The sequence below is a fragment of the Oncorhynchus clarkii genome, chromosome 18 (genome assembly GCF_045791955.1).
Source record: "Oncorhynchus clarkii lewisi isolate Uvic-CL-2024 chromosome 18, UVic_Ocla_1.0, whole genome shotgun sequence".
NCBI lineage: Eukaryota > Metazoa > Chordata > Actinopteri > Salmoniformes > Salmonidae > Oncorhynchus > Oncorhynchus clarkii.
The window spans coordinates 63,716,741-63,737,905 of record NC_092164.1 but is presented as its reverse complement, the minus strand read 5'-3'; the positions used below and the strand labels follow the sequence as shown (position 1 = coordinate 63,737,905).

Genomic DNA, 21,165 nt, shown 5'->3' with positions numbered 1-21,165 from the left:
TAGCGTCGCCCGGGTTAGGGAGGGCTTGGTCGGTAGGGGTGTCCTTTTCTCATCGCGCACCAGCGACTCCTGTGGCGGCTAACCAAGGTGGCCAGGTGCACGGTGTTTCCTCCGGCGCATTGGTGCGGCTGGCTTCCGGGTTGGATGTACCAAGCAGCGGCTTGGTTGGTTGTGTATCGGAGGACGCATGACTTTCAACCTTCGTCTCTCCCGAGCCCGTAAGGGAGTTGTAGCGATGAGACAAGATAGTAGCTACTACAACAATTGGATACTACGAAATTGGGGAGAAAAAAGGGGTAAAAAATAAATAAAAATAATCCCTCATTGCACTTAGAGAATCAATGTTACCAGCGCTAATTAATGTTACCAGCGCTAATCAATGTTACCAGCGCTAATTAATGTTACCAGCACTAATTAATGTTACCAGCGCTAATTAATGTTACCAGCGCTAATTAGTAGCATGTCACATGAATACATAAAATCCAATACAGTCAGGGAAACAACAGGTGTATTTCATTACTACGTTACCACATAACTCAAATTGCAGTTCTTCTCCCGTGGGTGTCCTGTCAGTCTGTTACCCAACAAAATAAAGAATCTACTGTTCAAACCGGACACACCCATTGAGGGCTGTCCCAGAACCTCTAAACCTGGCCTTGTGGTCACCCTGTCATGATTTCATGGCTTTAAGAAAGGTATTTCCCCATTACCCACAAATGACGTCAAGATTCCTATTAGTCCTTGACATCCTGATATACACTGCTCAAACTTTTTTCTTTACATAGTTGAATGTGCTGACAACAAAATCACACAAAAATGATCAATGGAAATCAAATGTATCAACCCATGGAGGTCTGGATTTGGAGTGACACTCAAAATTAAAGTGGAAAACCACACTACAGGCTGATCCAACTTTGATGTAATGTCCTTAAAACAAGTCAAAATGAGGCTCAGTGGTGTGTGTGGCCTCCACCTGCCTGTATGACCTTCCTACAATGCCTGGGCATGCTCCTGATGAGGTGGCGGATGGTCTCCTGAGGGATCTAATCCCAGACCTGGACTAAAGCATCCGCCAACTCCTGGACAGTCTGTTGGTGGATGGAGCGAGCCATAATGTCCCAGATGTGCTCAATTGGATTCAGGTCTGGGGAACGGGCGGGCCAGTCCATAGCACCAATGCCTTCCTCTTGCAGGAACTGCTGACACACTCCAGCCACATGAGGTCTAGCATTGTCTTGCATTAGGAAGAACCCAGGGCCAACCGCACCAGCATATGGTCTCACAAGGGGTCTGAGGATCTCATCTCGGTACCTAATGACAGTCAGGCTACCTCTGGCGAGCACATGGAGGGCTGTGCGGGCCCCCAAAGAAATGCCACCCCACACCATGACTGACCCACCGCCAAACCGGTCATGCTGGAGGATGTTGCAGGCAGCAGAACGTTCTCCACGGCGTCTCCAGACTCTGTCACGTCTGTCACGTGCTCAGTGTGAACCTGCTTTCATCTGTGAAGAGCACAGGGCGCCAGTGGCGAATTTTCCAATCTTGGTGTTCTCTGGCAAATGCCAAACGTCCTACACGGTGTTGGGCTGTAAGCACAACCCCCACCTGTGGACGTCGGGCCCTCATACCACCCTCATGGAGTCTGTTTCTGACCGTTTGAGCAGACACATGCACATTTGTGGCCTGCTGGAGGTCATTTTGCAGGGCTCTGGGAGTGCTCCTCTTGCTCCTCCTTGCACAAAGGCGGAGGTAGCGGTCCTGCTGCTGGGTTGTTGCCCTCCTACGGCCTCCTCCACGTCTCCTGATGTACTGGCCTGTCTCCTGGTAGCGCCTCCATGCTCTGGACACTACGCTGACAGACACAGAAAACCTTCTTGCCACAGCTCGCATTGATGTGCCATCCTGGATGAGCTGCACTACCTGAGCCACTTGTGTGGGTTGTAGACTCCGTCTCATGCTACCACTAGAGTGAAAGCACCGCTAGCATTCAAAAGTGACCAAAACATCAACCAGGAAGCATAGGAACTAAGAAGTGATCTGTGGTCACCACCTGCAGAACCACTCCTTTATTGGGGGTGTCTTGCTAATTGCCTATAATTTCCACCTGTTGTCTATTCCATTTGCACAACAGCATGTGAAATTTATTGTCAATCAGTGTTGCTTCCTAAGTGGACAGTCTGATTTCACAGAAGTGTGATTGACTTGGAGTTACATTGTGTTGTTTAAGTGTTCCCTTTATTTTTTTGAGCAGTGTATATTGTATATATATACCAAGTTACATTTGGTTTTATAAATTAATGAGCTTATAAATCACTTTTCTGCACTTGTGATAAATGTGCTTTAGCTCATATGAACTATACTGGAATGTTATATGGGAATACTATAATAGTCGTATATATTATTATATTAATATCTCATCATATATAATAACAGAATGGCTGTGAGTTAGAATGCAAGGGGGGAAATGACTGAAAGTCAAGAAAGAACCGTGGCCATTCAGAAATTAAGAAAAGGTTGTGTCATAGCGTCCAGGTATAGCAACACCTATTGATAGAGTAAAGTTGCTTTTAACAGTGCCTTTCCAGGTGGGGATTAACCTGTGATTGACAGGCCAGGTGACATCATCAGCTGGTGTATTTGCAGAGGTGATTTAGGTATTCTATATATTGTTAGATCCGAATCCTCTCCCTTCAACACATAACCCCAACCGACCTCATTCAAAAGAGAGAAACAGTCAGAGCAAGCTTATACAGTCTATAAATAAAGATGGGCGTTTCTGAGATTCATGTGAGATGAGGTAAGGAGTGGTTCATCCTAGTTCTCAGGGTATCGTTGAATCAGGTAAGCTCAGGGCTGGGTTCAGAGCTATAACCCTGTCCACCATCACATCATGTTCTTTACAAGAACTGTTACATCACAGTACACTTCATTAGCAGGTCAGAAAATAGCTCTCTCACAAGGGGCCATTTCCAGCACTGAAGAAGCAGTGCCTTCTGATCTATGGTAAAACCTGGAAGACTAGGCTTTCCTACAAGTGTATCCCATACAGCAACCTGTTCCCTATAGTGTTCACTACTTTTTGACCAGATCCCTATAGGCCCTGGTTGAAAGTGGTGCACTAAAAAAAGGGAATAGGGTGCCATGTGGGATACATTCTGTGTAGGGGGATCAGGGGGATTTAATGGGATAGAGGAAATACCGGAAACCCTCCAAGTCTAGTAATCTCCTTGGCATACTCACACTGAGCTTCCAAGCTAAGGAACACAGTCTTACATACTTCAAGGCAGGCAGGAGAACATATTTAGACTATGGCAATGTCCCAAACAGCACACTATAACCTAAATAGCGCACTACTTTTGACCAGAGTCCCATTGGTCCTGGTGGTCAAAAATAGTGCACACTTCATAGGGAATAGGGTGCCATTGGGGATGCAATCCTATATCCACTAGTTCAAAGAAACTGGACCATAGGACCATCTGACCAGTACATCTCTCTCTGTTTGTCTACCGTTGGCATAATCCACTCAAGTAAACATGCCTTTGCATTAGTCCGCCTCATGATTACTGTGATTGACCAATTAAAACGTTTGTTGCATTCATAATGCAGAAAACAAGAAACCGCTGAGTTGACTGACGTAGGGTACAGTGGGGAAGTATTCAGACCCCTTGACTTTTTTCACATTTTGTTACGTTACAGCTTTATTCTAAAATGGATTAAATACATTTTTTTTCTCCAAATCAATCTACACACAATGACAAAGCGACAAGATTTTTGTAATTTTTGTATAAAAAAACATTTAAAAAACAGCAATACCTTATTTACATAATTATTCAGACCCTTTGCTATGAGACTCAAAATTGAGCTCAGGTGCATCCTGTTTCCATTGATCATCCTTGAGATGTTTCTACAACTTGATTGGAATCCACCTGGGGTAAATTCAATTGATTGAACATAATTTGAAAATTCACACACCTGTCTATATAAGATCCCACAGTTGACAGTGCATATCAAAGCAAAAACCAAGCCAATGAGGTCGAAGGAATTGTCCGTAGAGCTCCGAGACAGGATTATGTCGAGGCACAGATCTGGGGAAGGGTACCAAAAAAATGTCTGTAGCATTGAAGGTCCCCAAGAACACAGTGGCCTCCATCATTCTTAAATAGAAGAAGTTTGGAACAACCAAGACACTTCCTAGAGCTGGCCACCCGGCCAAACAGAGGGAGGTGACCAAGAACCTGATGGTAAATCTGACAGAGCTCCATAGTTCCTCTGTGGCGATAGGAGAATCTTCCAGAAGGACAACCATCTCTGCAACACTCCACCAATCAGGCCTTTACAGTAGAGTGGCCAGACGGAAGCCATTCTTCAGTAAAAGGCACATGACAGCCCGCTTGGAGTTTGCCAAAAGGCACCTAAAGGACCCTCAAACCATGAGGAACTAGATTCTATGGCCTGAATGCCAAGCTTCACGTCTGGAGGAAACCTGGCACCATCCCTATGGTGAAGCATGGTGGTGGCAGCATCATTCTGTGGGGATGTTTTTCAGCGGCAGCAACTGGGAGACTAGTCAGGATCGAGGGAAAGGTGAATGGAGCGAAGTACAGAGAGATCCTTGATGAAAACCTGCTCCAGGGCTCTCAAGACCTCAGATTGGAGTGAAGGTTCACTTTCCAACAGGACAACGACCCTAAGCACACAGCCAAGACAACACAGGAGTGACTTCAGGACAAGTCTCTGAATGTCCTTGGGTGGTCCAGCCAGAGCCCGGACTTGAACCCGATCGAACATCTCTGGAGATACCTGGAAAGAGCTGTGCAGCGACGCTCCCCATCCAACCTGACAGAGGTTGAGAGGATCTGCAGAGAAGAATGGGAGAAACTCCCCAAATACAGGTGTGCCAAGCTTGTAGCGTCATACTCAAGAAGACTTGAGTATGAGGAAACTTTAAAAATAAATCAATTTTAGAATAAGGGTGTAATGTAACAAAATGTGGAAAAGGGAAGGGGTCTGAATACTTTCCGAATGCCCTGTATGTCTGGTACATTGATGTGCTGCGTGTCATTATAGGCTACTGTATATCACATGTATTTAGGCTACTGTATATCACATGTATTTAGGCTACTGTATATCACATGTATTTAGGCTACTGTATATCACATGTATTTAGGCTACTGTATATCACATGTATTTAGGCTACTGTATTTCACATGTATTTAGGCTACTGTATATCACATGTATTTAGGCTACTGTATATCACATGTATTTAGGCTACTGTATTTCACATGTATTTAGGCTACTGTATTTCACATGTATTTAGGCTACTGTATATCACATGTATTTAGGCTACTGTATATCACATGTAGTTAGGCTACTGTATATCACATGTAGTTAGGCTACTGTATATCACATGTAGTTAGGCTACTGTATATCACATGTAGTTAGGCTACTGTATATCACATGTATTTAGGCTACTGTATATCACATGTATTTAGGCTACTGTATATCACATGTAGTGAGGCTACTGTATATCACATGTATTTAGGCTACTGTATATCACATGTATTTAGGCTACTGTATATCACATGTAGTTAGGCTACTGTATATCACATGTATTTAGGCTACTGTATTTCACATGTAGTTAGGCTACTGTATATCACATGTATTTAGGCTACTGTATATCACATGTATTTAGGCTACTGTATATCACATGTATTTAGGCTACTGTATATCACATGTATGTAGGCTACTGTATATCACATGTATTTAGGCTACTGTATATCACATGTATTTAGGCTACTGTATATCACATGTATTTAGGCTACTGTATATCACATGTAGTGAGGCTACTGTATATCACATGTATTTAGGCTACTGTATATCACATGTATTTAGGCTACTGTATATCACATGTAGTTGGGCTACTGTATATCACATGTATTTAGGCTACTGTATATCACATGTAGTTAGGCTACTGTATATCACATGTATTTAGGCTACTGTATATCACATGTAGTTAGGCTGGACTTAGGCTCCCTCAAGGTATAGTTAACATGAGAGGACAAAAGGTCTCCTGACTAAACCAAGCCTTTTACTAACACTGACGACAGCTGAAATGCCACGCTATTCCCTGTGTAGTGCACTCCTTGTGACCAGGACCAATAGGATAGCGACTGCTTTAGGAAACGCAGACGGAAAACATCCAGGCCGGGTTTTTCCATTATGTATGAAATGACTGGACTCCGCTGACACACCACAACAAAGAACAAACACTTTGTCCAATTAAGAGGTAAGATAGACACTTCCGGGGTTTTCCCCACAGAACACCGGCAATTGCAGTAGTACGTAAAAATGGCACTCTTCATAAAAGACTGAGTTACTGTGAGTACAAGAGGAAAATAAATCCCTCTCACATACACTTAGTCTGTTCAAAGTGAAATCATTCCATTAATAACCTTTGAACGCTACTCATTGATAAACATTTAAAAATATATATATATAACTTTATCTCCACAATTTCTTGATATTCAAATTGGTAGTTACAGTCTTGTCCCATCGCTGCAACTCCCGTACGGACTCAGGAGAGGCGAAGGTCGAGAGTCGTGCGTCCTCCGAAACACGACCTCGCCAAGCCACACTGCTTCTTGACACACTGCTCACTTAACCCTGGAAGCCAGCCGCACCAATGTGTCGGAGGAAACGCCGCACACCTGGCGACCGTGTCAGCGTGCAATGCGCCCGGCCCGCCACAGGAGTCGTTAGAGGGTGGGTCGCTAAGAAATATTACCTTTCTGTGCACTGGCTTTGGGATCTTTCAGTTCTTTCTGTGCTTCTTCGATTTTATCTGCAACACACACAAAAAAAGGAGAAGCGTTGGTTTCCAGCACAGAGAAACAAATCATAGGAACACAAGGCAAATTACCCAGAGAGGCAATGTAGAAAGTAGCTATCGATACTGACAATGCTTCCCACACTGGCGTTGTTTGTATTCTCCTAAAGAACCAGACATTCTTCCATGGGAAAATGGAGAACAACGGAGAAACCCATCATTATGAGGCACAGCACTTAGGGCTAAGACACACATAGGATACATCCCAAATGGCACCCTATTCCCTACATAGTGCATCACTTTTCACCTATAGGCCCTGGTCAAAAATAGTGCACTACAGGGGGAATAGGGTGGTATTTACTACACATACAGTGTTGAGAGAAAATGCTTCATCAATTCCACAGCAGATGAATGATAAGTGGTAGAGGGCAAACAAATTAATGTGGTGTGCTAATTTAACTCAAATTATTGTTAAGATGGGCCTCGAAGGTGATCCACAGGTAACTGCCCCCCCCCCCCCCCCCCCCCCCACCCCAAAAAATGAAACACCCTACATAAAGTGTCCTAAAAGGGCGTTGGGCCAACACGGGTCACCAGAACAGCTTCAATGAGCCTTGGCATAGATTCTACAAGTGTCTGGAATGTGGGAGGGATATGACACCATTCTTCCACTTTGTTGATGGAAAACACTGTCTCAGGCGCTGTTCCAGAATCTCCCACGTGTTCAGTTGGTCTAGCTATTAGTAGACTATAGTCTAATAGACCTACGACTACATTGTACAGCTATTAGTAGACTATAGTCTAATAGACCTACGACTACATTGCACAGCTATTAGTAGACTATAGTCTAATAGACCTACGACTACATTGTATAGCTATTAGTAGGGTACAGCCTAATGGCCATTTGATTGATTGTTCAGCAGTCTTATTGCTTGGGGGTAGAAGCTGTTAAGGAGCCTTTTGGTCCTAGACTTGGCCCTCCGGTACCACTTGCCGTGAGGTAGCAGAGAGAACAGTCTATGACTTGGGTGACTGGAGTCTGACAATTTTTTGGGGGCCTTCCTCTGACACCCCCTAGAATATAAGTCCTGGATGCCAGGAAGCTCGGCCCCAGTGATGCAATTGGCTGTGCGCACTACCCTCTGTAGCGCCTCGCGGTCAGATGCCGAGCAGTTGCCATACCAGGCAGTGATGCAACCGGTGGTTTCAGAAGCGTAGTGGGTGGGCAAAAAACAAACAACACAGGCTGCATTGCCCCCTCCCCTAATCTGATGGTGGGGGGGGGGGGTCTAGTCTCCCTTATGGCTCTGATCAGGTGCTAGCACACACACACACACACACACAAGAACAGCGACACACACACACACAAACAGGTACCAGAACAGCGACACACACACACAAACAGGTACCAGAACAGCGACACACACACACACAAACAGGTACCAGAACAGCGACACACACACACACACACACACAGGTACCAGAACAGCGACACACACACACAAACAGGTACCAGAACAGCGACACACACACAGGTACCAGAACAGCGACACACAAACAGGTACCAGAACAGCAGTGTATTTCCTGTCCCTTCCCTTAGTAACACATGAACAACAACACCCATTCCTCTTCCTTCACATTTAAAAAACAAACAGCCAAACCAGCCCTGAAGGACCTGGGATGGTAACTACAGGCCATAGAGGGGTGAAGGAAAATGTTGTATGGTTGAAAAAGTGGTGTTACTGTGAAGAAGCTGGGGAGGTCAGTACATTATGTCATCCTCTGAGTATTACTCCAGCCACACCCTTGTGTGTCTCTCTGTGCGCGTATCTCTGTGTGTGTCTCTCTGTGCGCGTCTCTCTGTGTGTGTCTCTCTGTGTGTGTCTCTCTGTGTGTGTCTCTCTGTGTGTGTCTCTCTCTCTATGTGTGTGTCTCTGTGTGTGTGTGTCTCTCTCTGTATCTCCCTCTCTGTGTGTGTGTGTCTCTGTGTCTCTCCCTGTGTGTGTCTCTCTGTGTGTGTCTCTCTCTCTCTCTGTGTGTGTCTCTCTGTGTGCGTCTCTCTGTGCGCGTCTCTCCCTCTCTCTCTGTGCGTGTCTCTCTGTGCGTGTCTCTCTGTGCGTGTCTCTCTGTGTGCGTCTCTCCCTGTGTCTCTCCCTCTCTCTCTGTGTGTCTCTCTGTGCGTGTCTCTCCCTCTCTCTCTGTGCGTGTCTCTCTGTGCGTGTCTCTCTGTGCGCGTCTCTCCCTGTGTGTCTCTCCCTCTCTCTCTCTCTGTGTCTCTCCCTCTCTCTCTGTGTGTCTCTCCCTCTCTCTCTGTGTGTCTCTCCCTCTACCTCCCTCTCTGGCACACGCTGTAGATGATATAATACAACCCCACCCCCCCACCCCAGCGCTGTCTGCCTGCCTGACGGAAGGAACACAAAGAATCTCCCTGCAGAAAACACAGAAAACCCACACATTACACAACAACCCGCACATTACACAACAACCCGCACATTACACAACAACCCACACATTACACAACAACCCACACATTACACAACAACCTACACATTACACAACAACCCACACATTACACAACAACCCACACATTCCACAACAACCCACACATTCCATAACAACCCACACATTACACAACAACCCGCACATTACACAACAACCCACACATTACACAACAACCCACACATTACACAACAACCTACACATTACACAACAACCCACACATTACACAACAACCCACACATTCCACAACAACCCACACATTCCATAACAACCAACACATTCCATAACAACCCACACATTCCATAACAACCCACACATTCCATAACAACCCACACATTCCATAACAACCCACACATTCCATAACAACCCACACATTCCATAACAACCCACACATTCCATAACAACCCACACATTCCATAACAACCCACACATTCCATAACAACCCACACATTCCATAACAACCCACACATTCCATAACAACCCACACATTCCATAACAACCCACCAACAGGACCCCCATCTCCTCCTGCTGATAAACAAGCATTAAGTCAAAGCTGGTCCGCCCAGTACAGAGCACCACAGCCTCTGGATCACGGACAGGCAGGGAGGGAGGCCCTGTAGCATCCCAAATGGTACCCTATGCCCTACATAGTACAATAGTTTTCACCAGAGCACATGACCAGTCCTATAGGCCCCTGGTCAAAAGTAGTGCACTATATAGGGAATAGGGTGCTTTAGCCGCTGTTGTTTTTACTGTGTGTTGTTATTAAAAGGCACCGGGTTTTCAGAAGAGCCTTTTACCATGTGATGTGTGACATGTCAGGTTGACTAAGGCTTTCACGAGGGAGGGGGTGACTAAGGCTTTCACGAGGGAGGGGTGACTAAGGGTTTCACGAGGGAGGGGGTGACTAAGGGTTTCACGAGGGAGGGGGTGACTAAGGGTTTCACGAGGGAGGGGTGACTAAGGGTTTCACGAGGGAGGGGGTGACTAAGGGTTTCACGAGGGAGGGGTGACTAAGGCTTTCACGAGGGAGGGGTGACTAAGGGTTTCACGAGGGAGGGGTGACTAAGGGTTTCACGAGGGAGGGGGTGACTAAGGGTTTCACGAGGGAGGGGGTGACTAAGGGTTTCACGAGGGAGGGGTGACTAAGGGTTTCACGAGGGAGGGGTGACTAAGGGTTTCACGAGGGAGGGGGTGACTAAGGGTTTCACGAGGGAGGGGTGACTAAGGCTTTCACGAGGGAGGGGGTGACTAAGGCTTTCACGAGGGAGGGGTGACTAAGGGTTTCACGAGGGAGGGGGTGACTAAGGGTTTCACGAGGGAGGGGTGACTAAGGCTTTCACGAGGGAGGGGTGACTAAGGCTTTCACGAGGGAGGGGTGACTAAGGGTTTCACGAGGGAGGGGTGACTAAGGGTTTCACGAGGGAGGGGGTGACTAAGGGTTTCACGAGGGAGGGGTGACTAAGGGTTTCACGAGGGAGGGGTGACTAAGGGTTTCACGAGGGAGGGGGTGACTAAGGGTTTCACGAGGGAGGGGTGACTAAGGCTTTCACGAGGGAGGGGTGACTAAGGGTTTCACGAGGGAGGGGTGACTAAGGGTTTCACGAGGGAGGGGGTGACTAAGGGTTTCACGAGGGAGGGGTGACTAAGGGTTTCACGAGGGAGGGGTGACTAAGGCTTTCACGAGGGAGGGGTGACTAAGGGTTTATTTGTTATTGTCAGTCGATTCCCCCCGGGGAGAAAATACAAGTGAATAAAACCTACCAAATAAAACACTGAATGCCAAACTGTCAATGAACACAGTAATCTGAACCATGTGATCCGGCCCCAATGGCACCCTATTCCCCATAGGGCTCTTGTCAAAAGTAGTGCACTATAGGGTGCCATTTGGTCCTGGACTAAAGAAGTGCACTATAGAGGGTATGGGGTTGGTTTTGGTCTAAAGTAGTGTACTATATAGGGTATAAGGTGCCATTTGGTCCTGGACCAAAGTAGTGCACTATATAGGGTATGGGGTGCCATTTGGTCTTGGTCTTAAGTAGTGCACTATATACAGTGCCATTTGGTCCTGGTCTAAAGTAGTGCACTATATAGGGTATGGGGTGCCATTTGGTCTTGGTCTAAAGTAGTGTACTATATAGGGTATAGGGTGCCATTTGGTCTTGGTATAAAGTAGTGCACGGATGGATGGCTGAAGAGGCGTGGGATGGATGGATGGCTGTAGAGGCGTGGGATGGATGGCTGAAGAGGCGTGGGATGGATGGATGGCTGAAGAGGCGTGGGATGGATGGATGGCTGAAGAGGCGTGGGATGGATGGATGGCTGTAGAGGCGTGGGATGGATGGCTGAAGAGGCGTGGGATGGATGGCTGAAGAGGCGTGGGATGGATGGATGGCTGAAGAGGCGTGGGATGGATGGATGGCTGTAGAGGCGTGGGATGGATGGCTGTAGAGGCGTGGGATGGATGGCTGAAGAGGCGTGGGATGGATGGATGGCTGAAGAGGCGTGGGATGGATGGATGGCTGTAGAGGCGTGGGATGGATGGATGGCTGTAGAGGCGTGGGATGGATGGATGGCTGAAGAGGCGTGGGATGGATGGATGGCTGTAGAGGCGTGGGATGGATGGATGGCTGTAGAGGCGTGGGATGGATGGATGGCTGTAGAGGCGTGGGATGGATGGATGGATGGGTGTAGAGGTGTGGGATGGATGGATGTAGAGGCGTGGGATGGATGGATGGCTGTAGAGGTGTGTGATGGATGGATGGCTGTAGAGGTGTGGGATGGATGGCTGTAGAGGCCTGGGATGGATGGATGGCTGTAGAGGCGTGGGATGGATGACTGTAGAGGTGTGGGATGGATGACTGTAGAGGCGTGGGATGGATGGATGGCTGAAGAGGCGTGGGTGGATGGATGGCTGTAGAGGTGTGGGATGGATGGCTGTAGAGGCGTGGGATGGATGGCTGTAGAGGCATTGGATGGATGGATGGCTGTAGAGGCGTGGGATGGGTGGATGGCTGTAGAGGCGTGGGATGGATGGATGGCTGTAGAGGCGTGGGATGGATGGCTGTAGAGGTGTGGGATGGATGGCTGTAGAGGCGTGGGATGGATGGCTGTAGAGGCGTGGGATGGATGGCTGTAGAGGCGTGGGATGGATGGCTGGCTGTAGAGGCGTGGGATGGATGGATGGCTGTAGAGGCGTGGGATGGATGGATGGCTGTAGAGGCGTGGGATGGATGGATGGCTGTAGAGGCGTGGGATGGATGGATGGCTGTAGAGGCGTGGGATGGATGGATGGCTGTAGAGGCGTGGGATGGATGGATGTAGAGGCGTAGGATGGGTGGATGGCTGTAGAGGCGTGGGATGGATGACTGTAGAGGCGTGGGATGGATGGCTGTAGAGGCGTGGGATGGATGGCTGTAGAGGCGTGGGATGGATGGATGTAGAGGCGTGGGATGGGTGGATGGCTGTAGAGGCATGGGATGGATGACTGTAAAGGCGTGGGATGGATGGATGTAGAGGCGTGGGATGGGTGGATGGCTGTAGAGGTGTGGGATGGATGGATGGCTGTAGAGGCGTGGGATGGGTGGCTGTAGATTCAGGCAACGTGATTATATCTGTGGATCAGATCGGTGGTGGGAGGGGCTGTAGAGGCGTGGGATGGATGGCTGTAGAGGCGTGGGATGGATGGCTGTAGAGGCGTGGGATGGATGGCTGTAGATTCAGGCAACGTGATTATATCTGTGGATCAGATCGGTGGTGGGAGGGGCTGGGTGTGGGTTGTCTTGCAGAGCCGTAGGCCTAGGACGAGTCTCATCGTTGGCGTTACCATGACAACCAGGAAGCCTGCTCCTCATTGCAGACTGCATAGTCTCCCTGTCCTCTCGCCTCAGGGTGTGGTGGAATGTGGTTAAGCTGGTTTCTATAGATGAAAAATGGCGTCATAAGCGCCACATGCGAAACGTGCACGTGACTGTGCTACTATGAACGCCTGCATGTTAGTGAGTTCATGGAACACAGCCTCAACACGGAGGAGCCGTGAAGCTAGGAAACCCTTTCAGGTCCCCATTTAGCCACCTGACACCAATGAATTTAAAGAGACTCCTTTGCCGGACACCGGATTCCTTGTCCAATCACGTTGTCCAAACACGTTGTCCAATCACGTTGTCCAATCACGTTGTCCAATCACGTTGTAAACGAGGACAGCGGTGTCGCTTCGCCTAATTAAAATAGGTCTGGTTCAATTTCCTCCATAAAACAGGGTTACTATCAGTCAGCATGACAACTGACTTCATTCCATTATAATCAGAGGAGTGAACCCACACCCACACCCACTCCTGGGGGCCGTGAACCAGAACTAACATCCGGACTGCTGTTCCACTCAACTGACTCCACAGAGCGACGGCCAGCGTGTCATCAACGCTGGCCAAGGACACCTGGGCCGTGTGGGGGCAAGAAGCACGTTTCATTAGATTCCGTGTGAAAACAAACTTCACACACACAGTCACACACACACTTCATGTCAGTGGTGGAAATATGGGGGGGGGGGGGGGCTGTCGTTTCGGCTCAGACTATGATAAGGTTATAATTCATACATTCCCTAATCACGTTAATTCATTAGAAATACTTTGGCACGAGATTGCCTTCCTTGTCTTCTGCACACTTCACATAAGCTAAGCTCTACGTCGATGCAGTCATTAGCAGAGGCAAATCGTTTGGAGAAGTCTGTCACTCAACTCACACTGCAGGGCTGTCCCCCAAAATGGCACCCTATTCCCTATATAGTTGCACTACTCTTGACCTGGACCCGTAGGGAATAGGGTGCCATTTTGGACAAATTGTCATTCATACTAGTCCAGGAAGTTCAGCACGGGCTGTGAGTTTGTCACTAATATTACCTTCAAAAACCAACTACCATGCTGCTCTATAACCGACTACCATGCTGTTCTATAACCAACTACCATGCTGTTCCGTAACCGACTACCATGCTGTTCCGTAACCGACTACCATGCTGTTCTATAACCAACTACCATGCTGTTCTGTAACCGACTACCATGCTGTTCTATAACCGACTACCATGCTGTTCTATAACCGACTACCATGCTGTTCTATAACCAACTACCATGCTGTTCTATAACCAACTACCATGCTGTTCTATAACCAACTACCATGCTGTTCTATAACCGACTACCATGCTGTTCTATAACCGACTACCATGCTGTTCTGTAACCGACTACCATGCTGTTCTATAACCGACTACCATGCTGTTCTGTAACCGACTACCATGCTGTTCTATAACCAACTACCATGCTGTTCTGTAACCAACTACCATGCTGTTCTATAACCGACTACCATGCTGTTCTGTAACCGACTACCATGCTGTTCTGTAACCGACTACCATGCTGTTCTATAACCGACTACCATGCTGTTCTGTAACCAACTACCATGCTGTTCTATAACCAACTACCATGCTGTTCTATAACCAACTACCATGCTGTTCTATAACCAACTACCATGCTGTTCTATAACCGACTACCATGCTGTTCTATAACCGACTACCATGCTGTTCTGTAACCGACTACCATGCTGTTCTATAACCGACTACCATGCTGTTCTATAACCGACTACCATGCTGTTCTATAACCAACTACCATGCTGTTCTGTAACCAACTACCATGCTGTTCTATAACCGACTACCATGCTGTTCTGTAACCGACTACCATGCTGTTCTATAACCAACTACCATGCTGTTCTATAACCGACTACCATGCTGTTCTGTAACCGACTACCATGCTGTTCTATAACCAACTACCATGCTGTTCTGTAACCAACTACCATGCTGTTCTATAACCGACTACCATGCTGTTCTGTAACCGACTACCATGCTGTTCTGTAACCGACTACCATGCTGTTCTATAACCGACTACCATGCTGTTCTGTAACCGACTACCATGCTGTTCTATAACCAACTACCATGCTGTTCTATAACCGACTACCATGCTGTTCTATAACCGACTACCATGCTGTTCTGTAACCGACTACCATGCTGTTCTATAACCAACTACCATGCTGTTCTGTAACCAACTACCATGCTGTTCTATAACCGACTACCATGCTGTTCTGTAACCGACTACCATGCTGTTCTATAACCGACTACCATGCTGTTCTGTAACCGACTACCATGCTGTTCTATAACCAACTACCATGCTGTTCTGTAACCAACTACCATGCTGTTCTATAACCAACTACCATGCTGTTCTATAACCGACTACCATGCTGTTCTATAACCGACTACCATGCTGTTCTATAACCAACTACCATGCTGTTCTATAACCAACTACCATGCTGTTCTATAACCAACTACCATGCTGTTCTATAACCAACTACCATGCTGTTCTATAACCAACTACCATGCTGTTCTATAACCAACTACCATGCTGTTCTATAACCGACTACCATGCTGTTCTATAACCGACTACCATGCTGTTCTATAACCGACTACCATGCTGTTCTATAACCAACTACCATGCTGTTCTGTAACCAACTACCATGCTGTTCTGTAACCAACTACCATGCTGTTCTATAACCAACTACCATGCTGCTCTGTAACCGATTACCATGCTGCTCTGTAACCGACTACCATGCTGTTCTGTAACCGACTACCATGCTGTTCTGTAACCAACTACCATGCTGTTCTGTAACCAACTACCATGCTGTTCTGTAACCAACTACCATGCTGTTCTGTAACCAACTACCATGCTGTTCTGTAACCAACTACCATGCTGTTCTGTAACCAACTACCATGCTGTTCTGTAACCAACTACCATGCTGTTCTGTAACCAACTACCATGCTGTTCTATAACCGACTACCATGCTGTTCTGTAACCGACTACCATGCTGTTCTATAACCAACTACCATGCTGTTCTGTAACCAACTACCATGCTGTTCTATAACCGACTACCATGCTGTTCTGTAACCGACTACCATGCTGCTCTGTAACCGACTACCATGCTGTTCTATAACCAACTACCATGCTGTTCTGTAACCAACTACCATGCTGTTCTGTAACCAACTACCATGCTGTTCTATAACCAACTACCATGCTGTTCTATAACCAACTACCATGCTGTTCTGTAACCGACTACCATGCTGCTCTGTAACCGACTACCATGCTATTCTATAACCGACTACCATGCTGTTCTGTAACCGACTACCATGCTGTTCTGTAACAGCACTACCATGCTGTTCTATAACCAACTACCATGCTGTTCTATAACCGACTACCATGCTGTTCTGTAACCGACTACCATGCTGTTCTGTAACCGACTACCATGCTGTTCTGTAACCGACTACCATGCTGTTCTATAACCGACTACCATGCTGTTCTGTAACCGACTACCATGCTGTTCTATAACCAACTACCATGCTGTTCTATAACCGACTACCATGCTGTTCTATAACCGACTACCATGCTGTTCTGTAACCGACTACCATGCTGTTCTATAACCGACTACCATGCTGTTCTGTAACCGACTACCATGCTGTTCTATAACCAACTACCATGCTGTTCTGTAACCAACTACCATGCTGTTCTATAACCGACTACCATGCTGTTCTGTAACTGACTACCATGCTGTTCTATAACCGACTACCATGCTGTTCTGTAACCGACTACCATGCTGTTCTGTAACCGACTACCATGCTGTTCTATAACCAACTACCATGCTGTTCTGTAACCAACTACCATGCTGTTCTATAACCAACTACCATGCTGTTCTATAACCGACTACCATGCTGTTCTATAACCGACTACCATGCTGTTCTATAACCAACTACCATGCTGTTCTATAACCAACTACCATGCTGTTCTATAACCAACTACCATGCTGTTCTATAACCAACTACCATGCTGTTCTATAACCAACTACCATGCTGTTCTATAACCAACTACCATGCTGTTCTATAACCAACTACCATGCTGTTCTATAACCGACTACCATGCTGTTCTATAACCAACTACCATGCTGTTCTATAACCGACTACCATGCTGTTCTATAACCAACTACCATGCTGTTCTATAACCGACTACCATGCTGTTCTATAACCAACTACCATGCTGTTCTGTAACCAACTACCATGCTGTTCTGTAACCAACTACCATGCTGTTCTGTAACCAACTACCACGCTGCTCTGTAACCGACTACCACGCTGCTCTGTAACCAACTACCATGCTGTTCTGTAACCGACTACCATGCTGTTCTGTAACCAACTACCATGCTGTTCTGTAACCAACTACCATGCTGTTCTGTAACCAACTACCATGCTGTTCTGTAACCGACTACCATGCTGTTCTGTAACCAACTACCATGCTGTTCTGTAACCAACTACCATGCTGTTCTGTAACCAACTACCATGCTGTTCTATAACCGACTACCATGCTGTTCTGTAACCGACTACCATGCTGTTCTATAACCAACTACCATGCTGTTCTGTAACCAACTACCATGCTGTTCTATAACCGACTACCATGCTGTTCTGTAACCGACTACCATGCTGCTCTGTAACCGACTACCATGCTGTTCTATAACCAACTACCATGCTGTTCTGTAACCAACTACCATGCTGTTCTGTAACCAACTACCATGCTGTTCTATAACCAACTACCATGCTGTTCTATAACCAACTACCATGCTGTTCTGTAACCGACTACCATGCTGCTCTGTAACCGACTACCATGCTATTCTATAACCGACTACCATGCTGTTCTGTAACCGACTACCATGCTGTTCTGTAACAGCACTACCATGCTGTTCTATAACCAACTACCATGCTGTTCTATAACCAACTACCATGCTGTTCTGTAACCGACTACCATGCTGCTCTGTAACCGACTACCATGCTGTTCTATAACCAACTACGATGCTGTTCTGTAACCGACTACCATGCTGCTCTGTAACCGACTACCATGCTGTTCTATAACCAACTACGATGCTGTTCTGTAACCGACTACCATGCTGTTCTATAACCAACTACCATGCTGTTCTGTAACCGACTACCATGCTGTTCTATAACCAACTACCATGCTGTTCTGTAACCGACTACCATGCTGTTCTGTAACCAACTACCATGCTGTTCTATAACCAACTACCATGCTGTTCTATAACCGACTACCATGCTGTTCTATAACCGACTACCATGCTGTTCTGTAACCGACTACCATGCTGTTCTGTAACCGACTACCATGCTGTTCCGTAACCGACTACCATGCTGCTCTGTAACCGACTACCATGCTGTTCTGTAACCGACTACCATGCTGTTCCGTAACCGACTACCATGCTGTTCCGTAACCGACTACCATGCTGTTCTGTAACCAACTACCATGCTGTTCCGTAACCGACTACCATGCTGTTCCGTAACCGACTACCATGCTGTTCTGTAACCAACTACCATGCTGTTCTGTAACCGACTACCATGCTGTTCTGTAACCGACTACCATGCTGTTCTGTAACCGACTACCATGCTGTTCTGTAATCGACTACCATGCTGTTCTGTAACCGACTACCATGCTGTTCTGTAACCGACTACCATGCTGCTCTGTAACCGACTACCATGCTATTCTATAACCGACTACCATGCTGTTCTGTAACCGACTACCATGCTGTTCTGTAACAGCACTACCATGCTGTTCTATAACCAACTACCATGCTGTTCTATAACCGACTACCATGCTGTTCTGTAACCGACTACCATGCTGTTCTGTAACCGACTACCATGCTGCTCTGTAACCGACTACCATGCTGTTCTATAACCAACTACCATGCTGTTCTGTAACCAACTACCATGCTGTTCTATAACCAACTACCATGCTGTTCTATAACCAACTACCATGCTGTTCTGTAACCGACTACCATGCTGCTCTGTAACCGACTACCATGCTATTCTATAACCGACTACCATGCTGTTCTGTAACCGACTACCATGCTGTTCTGTAACAGCACTACCATGCTGTTCTATAACCAACTACCATGCTGTTCTATAACCGACTACCATGCTGTTCTGTAACCGACTACCATGCTGTTCTGTAACCGACTACCATGCTGTTCTGTAACCGACTACCATGCTGTTCTATAACCGACTACCATGCTGTTCTGTAACCGACTACCATGCTGTTCTATAACCAACTACCATGCTGTTCTATAACCGACTACCATGCTGTTCTATAACCGACTACCATGCTGTTCTGTAACCGACTACCATGCTGTTCTATAACCGACTACCATGCTGTTCTGTAACCGACTACCATGCTGTTCTATAACCAACTACCATGCTGTTCTGTAACCAACTACCATGCTGTTCTATAACCGACTACCATGCTGTTCTGTAACCGACTACCATGCTGTTCTATAACCGACTACCATGCTGTTCTGTAACCGACTACCATGCTGTTCTATAACCAACTACCATGCTGTTCTGTAACCAACTACCATGCTGTTCTATAACCAACTACCATGCTGTTCTATAACCGACTACCATGCTGTTCTATAACCGACTACCATGCTGTTCTATAACCAACTACCATGCTGTTCTATAACCAACTACCATGCTGTTCTATAACCAACTACCATGCTGTTCTATAACCAACTACCATGCTGTTCTATAACCAACTACCATGCTGTTCTATAACCAACTACCATGCTGTTCTATAACCAACTACCATGCTGTTCTATAACCAACTACCATGCTGTTCTATAACCGACTACCATGCTGTTCTATAACCAACTACCATGCTGTTCTATAACCGACTACCATGCTGTTCTATAACCAACTACCATGCTGTTCTATAACCGACTACCATGCTGTTCTATAACCAACTACCATGCTGTTCTGTAACCAACTACCATGCTGTTCTGTAACCAACTACCACGCTGTTCTATAACCAACTACCACGCTGCTCTGTAACCGACTACCACGCTGCTCTGTAACCAACTACCATGCTGTTCTGTAACCGACTACCATGCTGTTCTGTAACCAACTACCATGCTGTTCTGTAACCAACTACCATGCTGTTCTGTAACCAACTACCATGCTGTTCTGTAACCGACTACCATGCTGTTCTGTAACCAACTACCATGCTGTTCTGTAACCAACTACCATGCTGTTCTGTAACCAACTACCATGCTGTTCTATAACCGACTACCATGCTGTTCTGTAACCGACTACCATGCTGTTCTATAACCAACTACCATGCTGTTCTGTAACCAACTACCATGCTGTTCTATAACCGACTACCATGCTGTTCTGTAACCGACTACCATGCTGCTCTGTAACCGACTACCATGCTGTTCTATAACCAACTACCATGCTGTTCTGTAACCAACTACCATGCTGTTCTGTAACCAACTACCATGCTGTTCTATAACCAACTACCATGCTGTTCTATAACCAACTACCATGCTGTTCTATAACCAACTACCATGCTGTTCTGTAACCGACTACCATGCTGCTCTGTAACCGACTACCATGCTATTCTTTAACCGACTACCATGCTGTTCTGTAACCGACTACCATGCTGTTCTGTAACAGCACTACCATGCTGTTCTATAACCAACTACCATGCTGTTCTATAACCAACTACCATGCTGTTCTGTAACCGACTACCATGCTGCTCTGTAACCGACTACCATGCTGTTCTATAACCAACTACGATGCTGTTCTGTAACCGACTACCATGCTGCTCTGTAACCGACTACCATGCTGTTCTATAACCAACTACGATGCTGTTCTGTAACCGACTACCATGCTGTTCTATAACCAACTACCATGCTGTTCTGTAACCGAC

At 46.6% G+C, this 21,165-nt stretch overlaps 1 protein-coding gene across 1 annotated transcript in view; it reads right to left on the bottom strand.

Annotated features, from left to right (window-relative positions):
* Window positions 1-21,165, bottom strand: part of LOC139373837 (zinc finger protein 40-like) — a 77,656-nt gene that overhangs the window by 25,109 nt on the left and 31,382 nt on the right. The window contains exon 2 of the mRNA XM_071114910.1: window positions 6,788-6,844. Coding sequence (XP_070971011.1) covers window positions 6,788-6,844 — 57 coding nt within the window. The remainder of the gene's footprint in view (window positions 1-6,787; window positions 6,845-21,165) is intronic.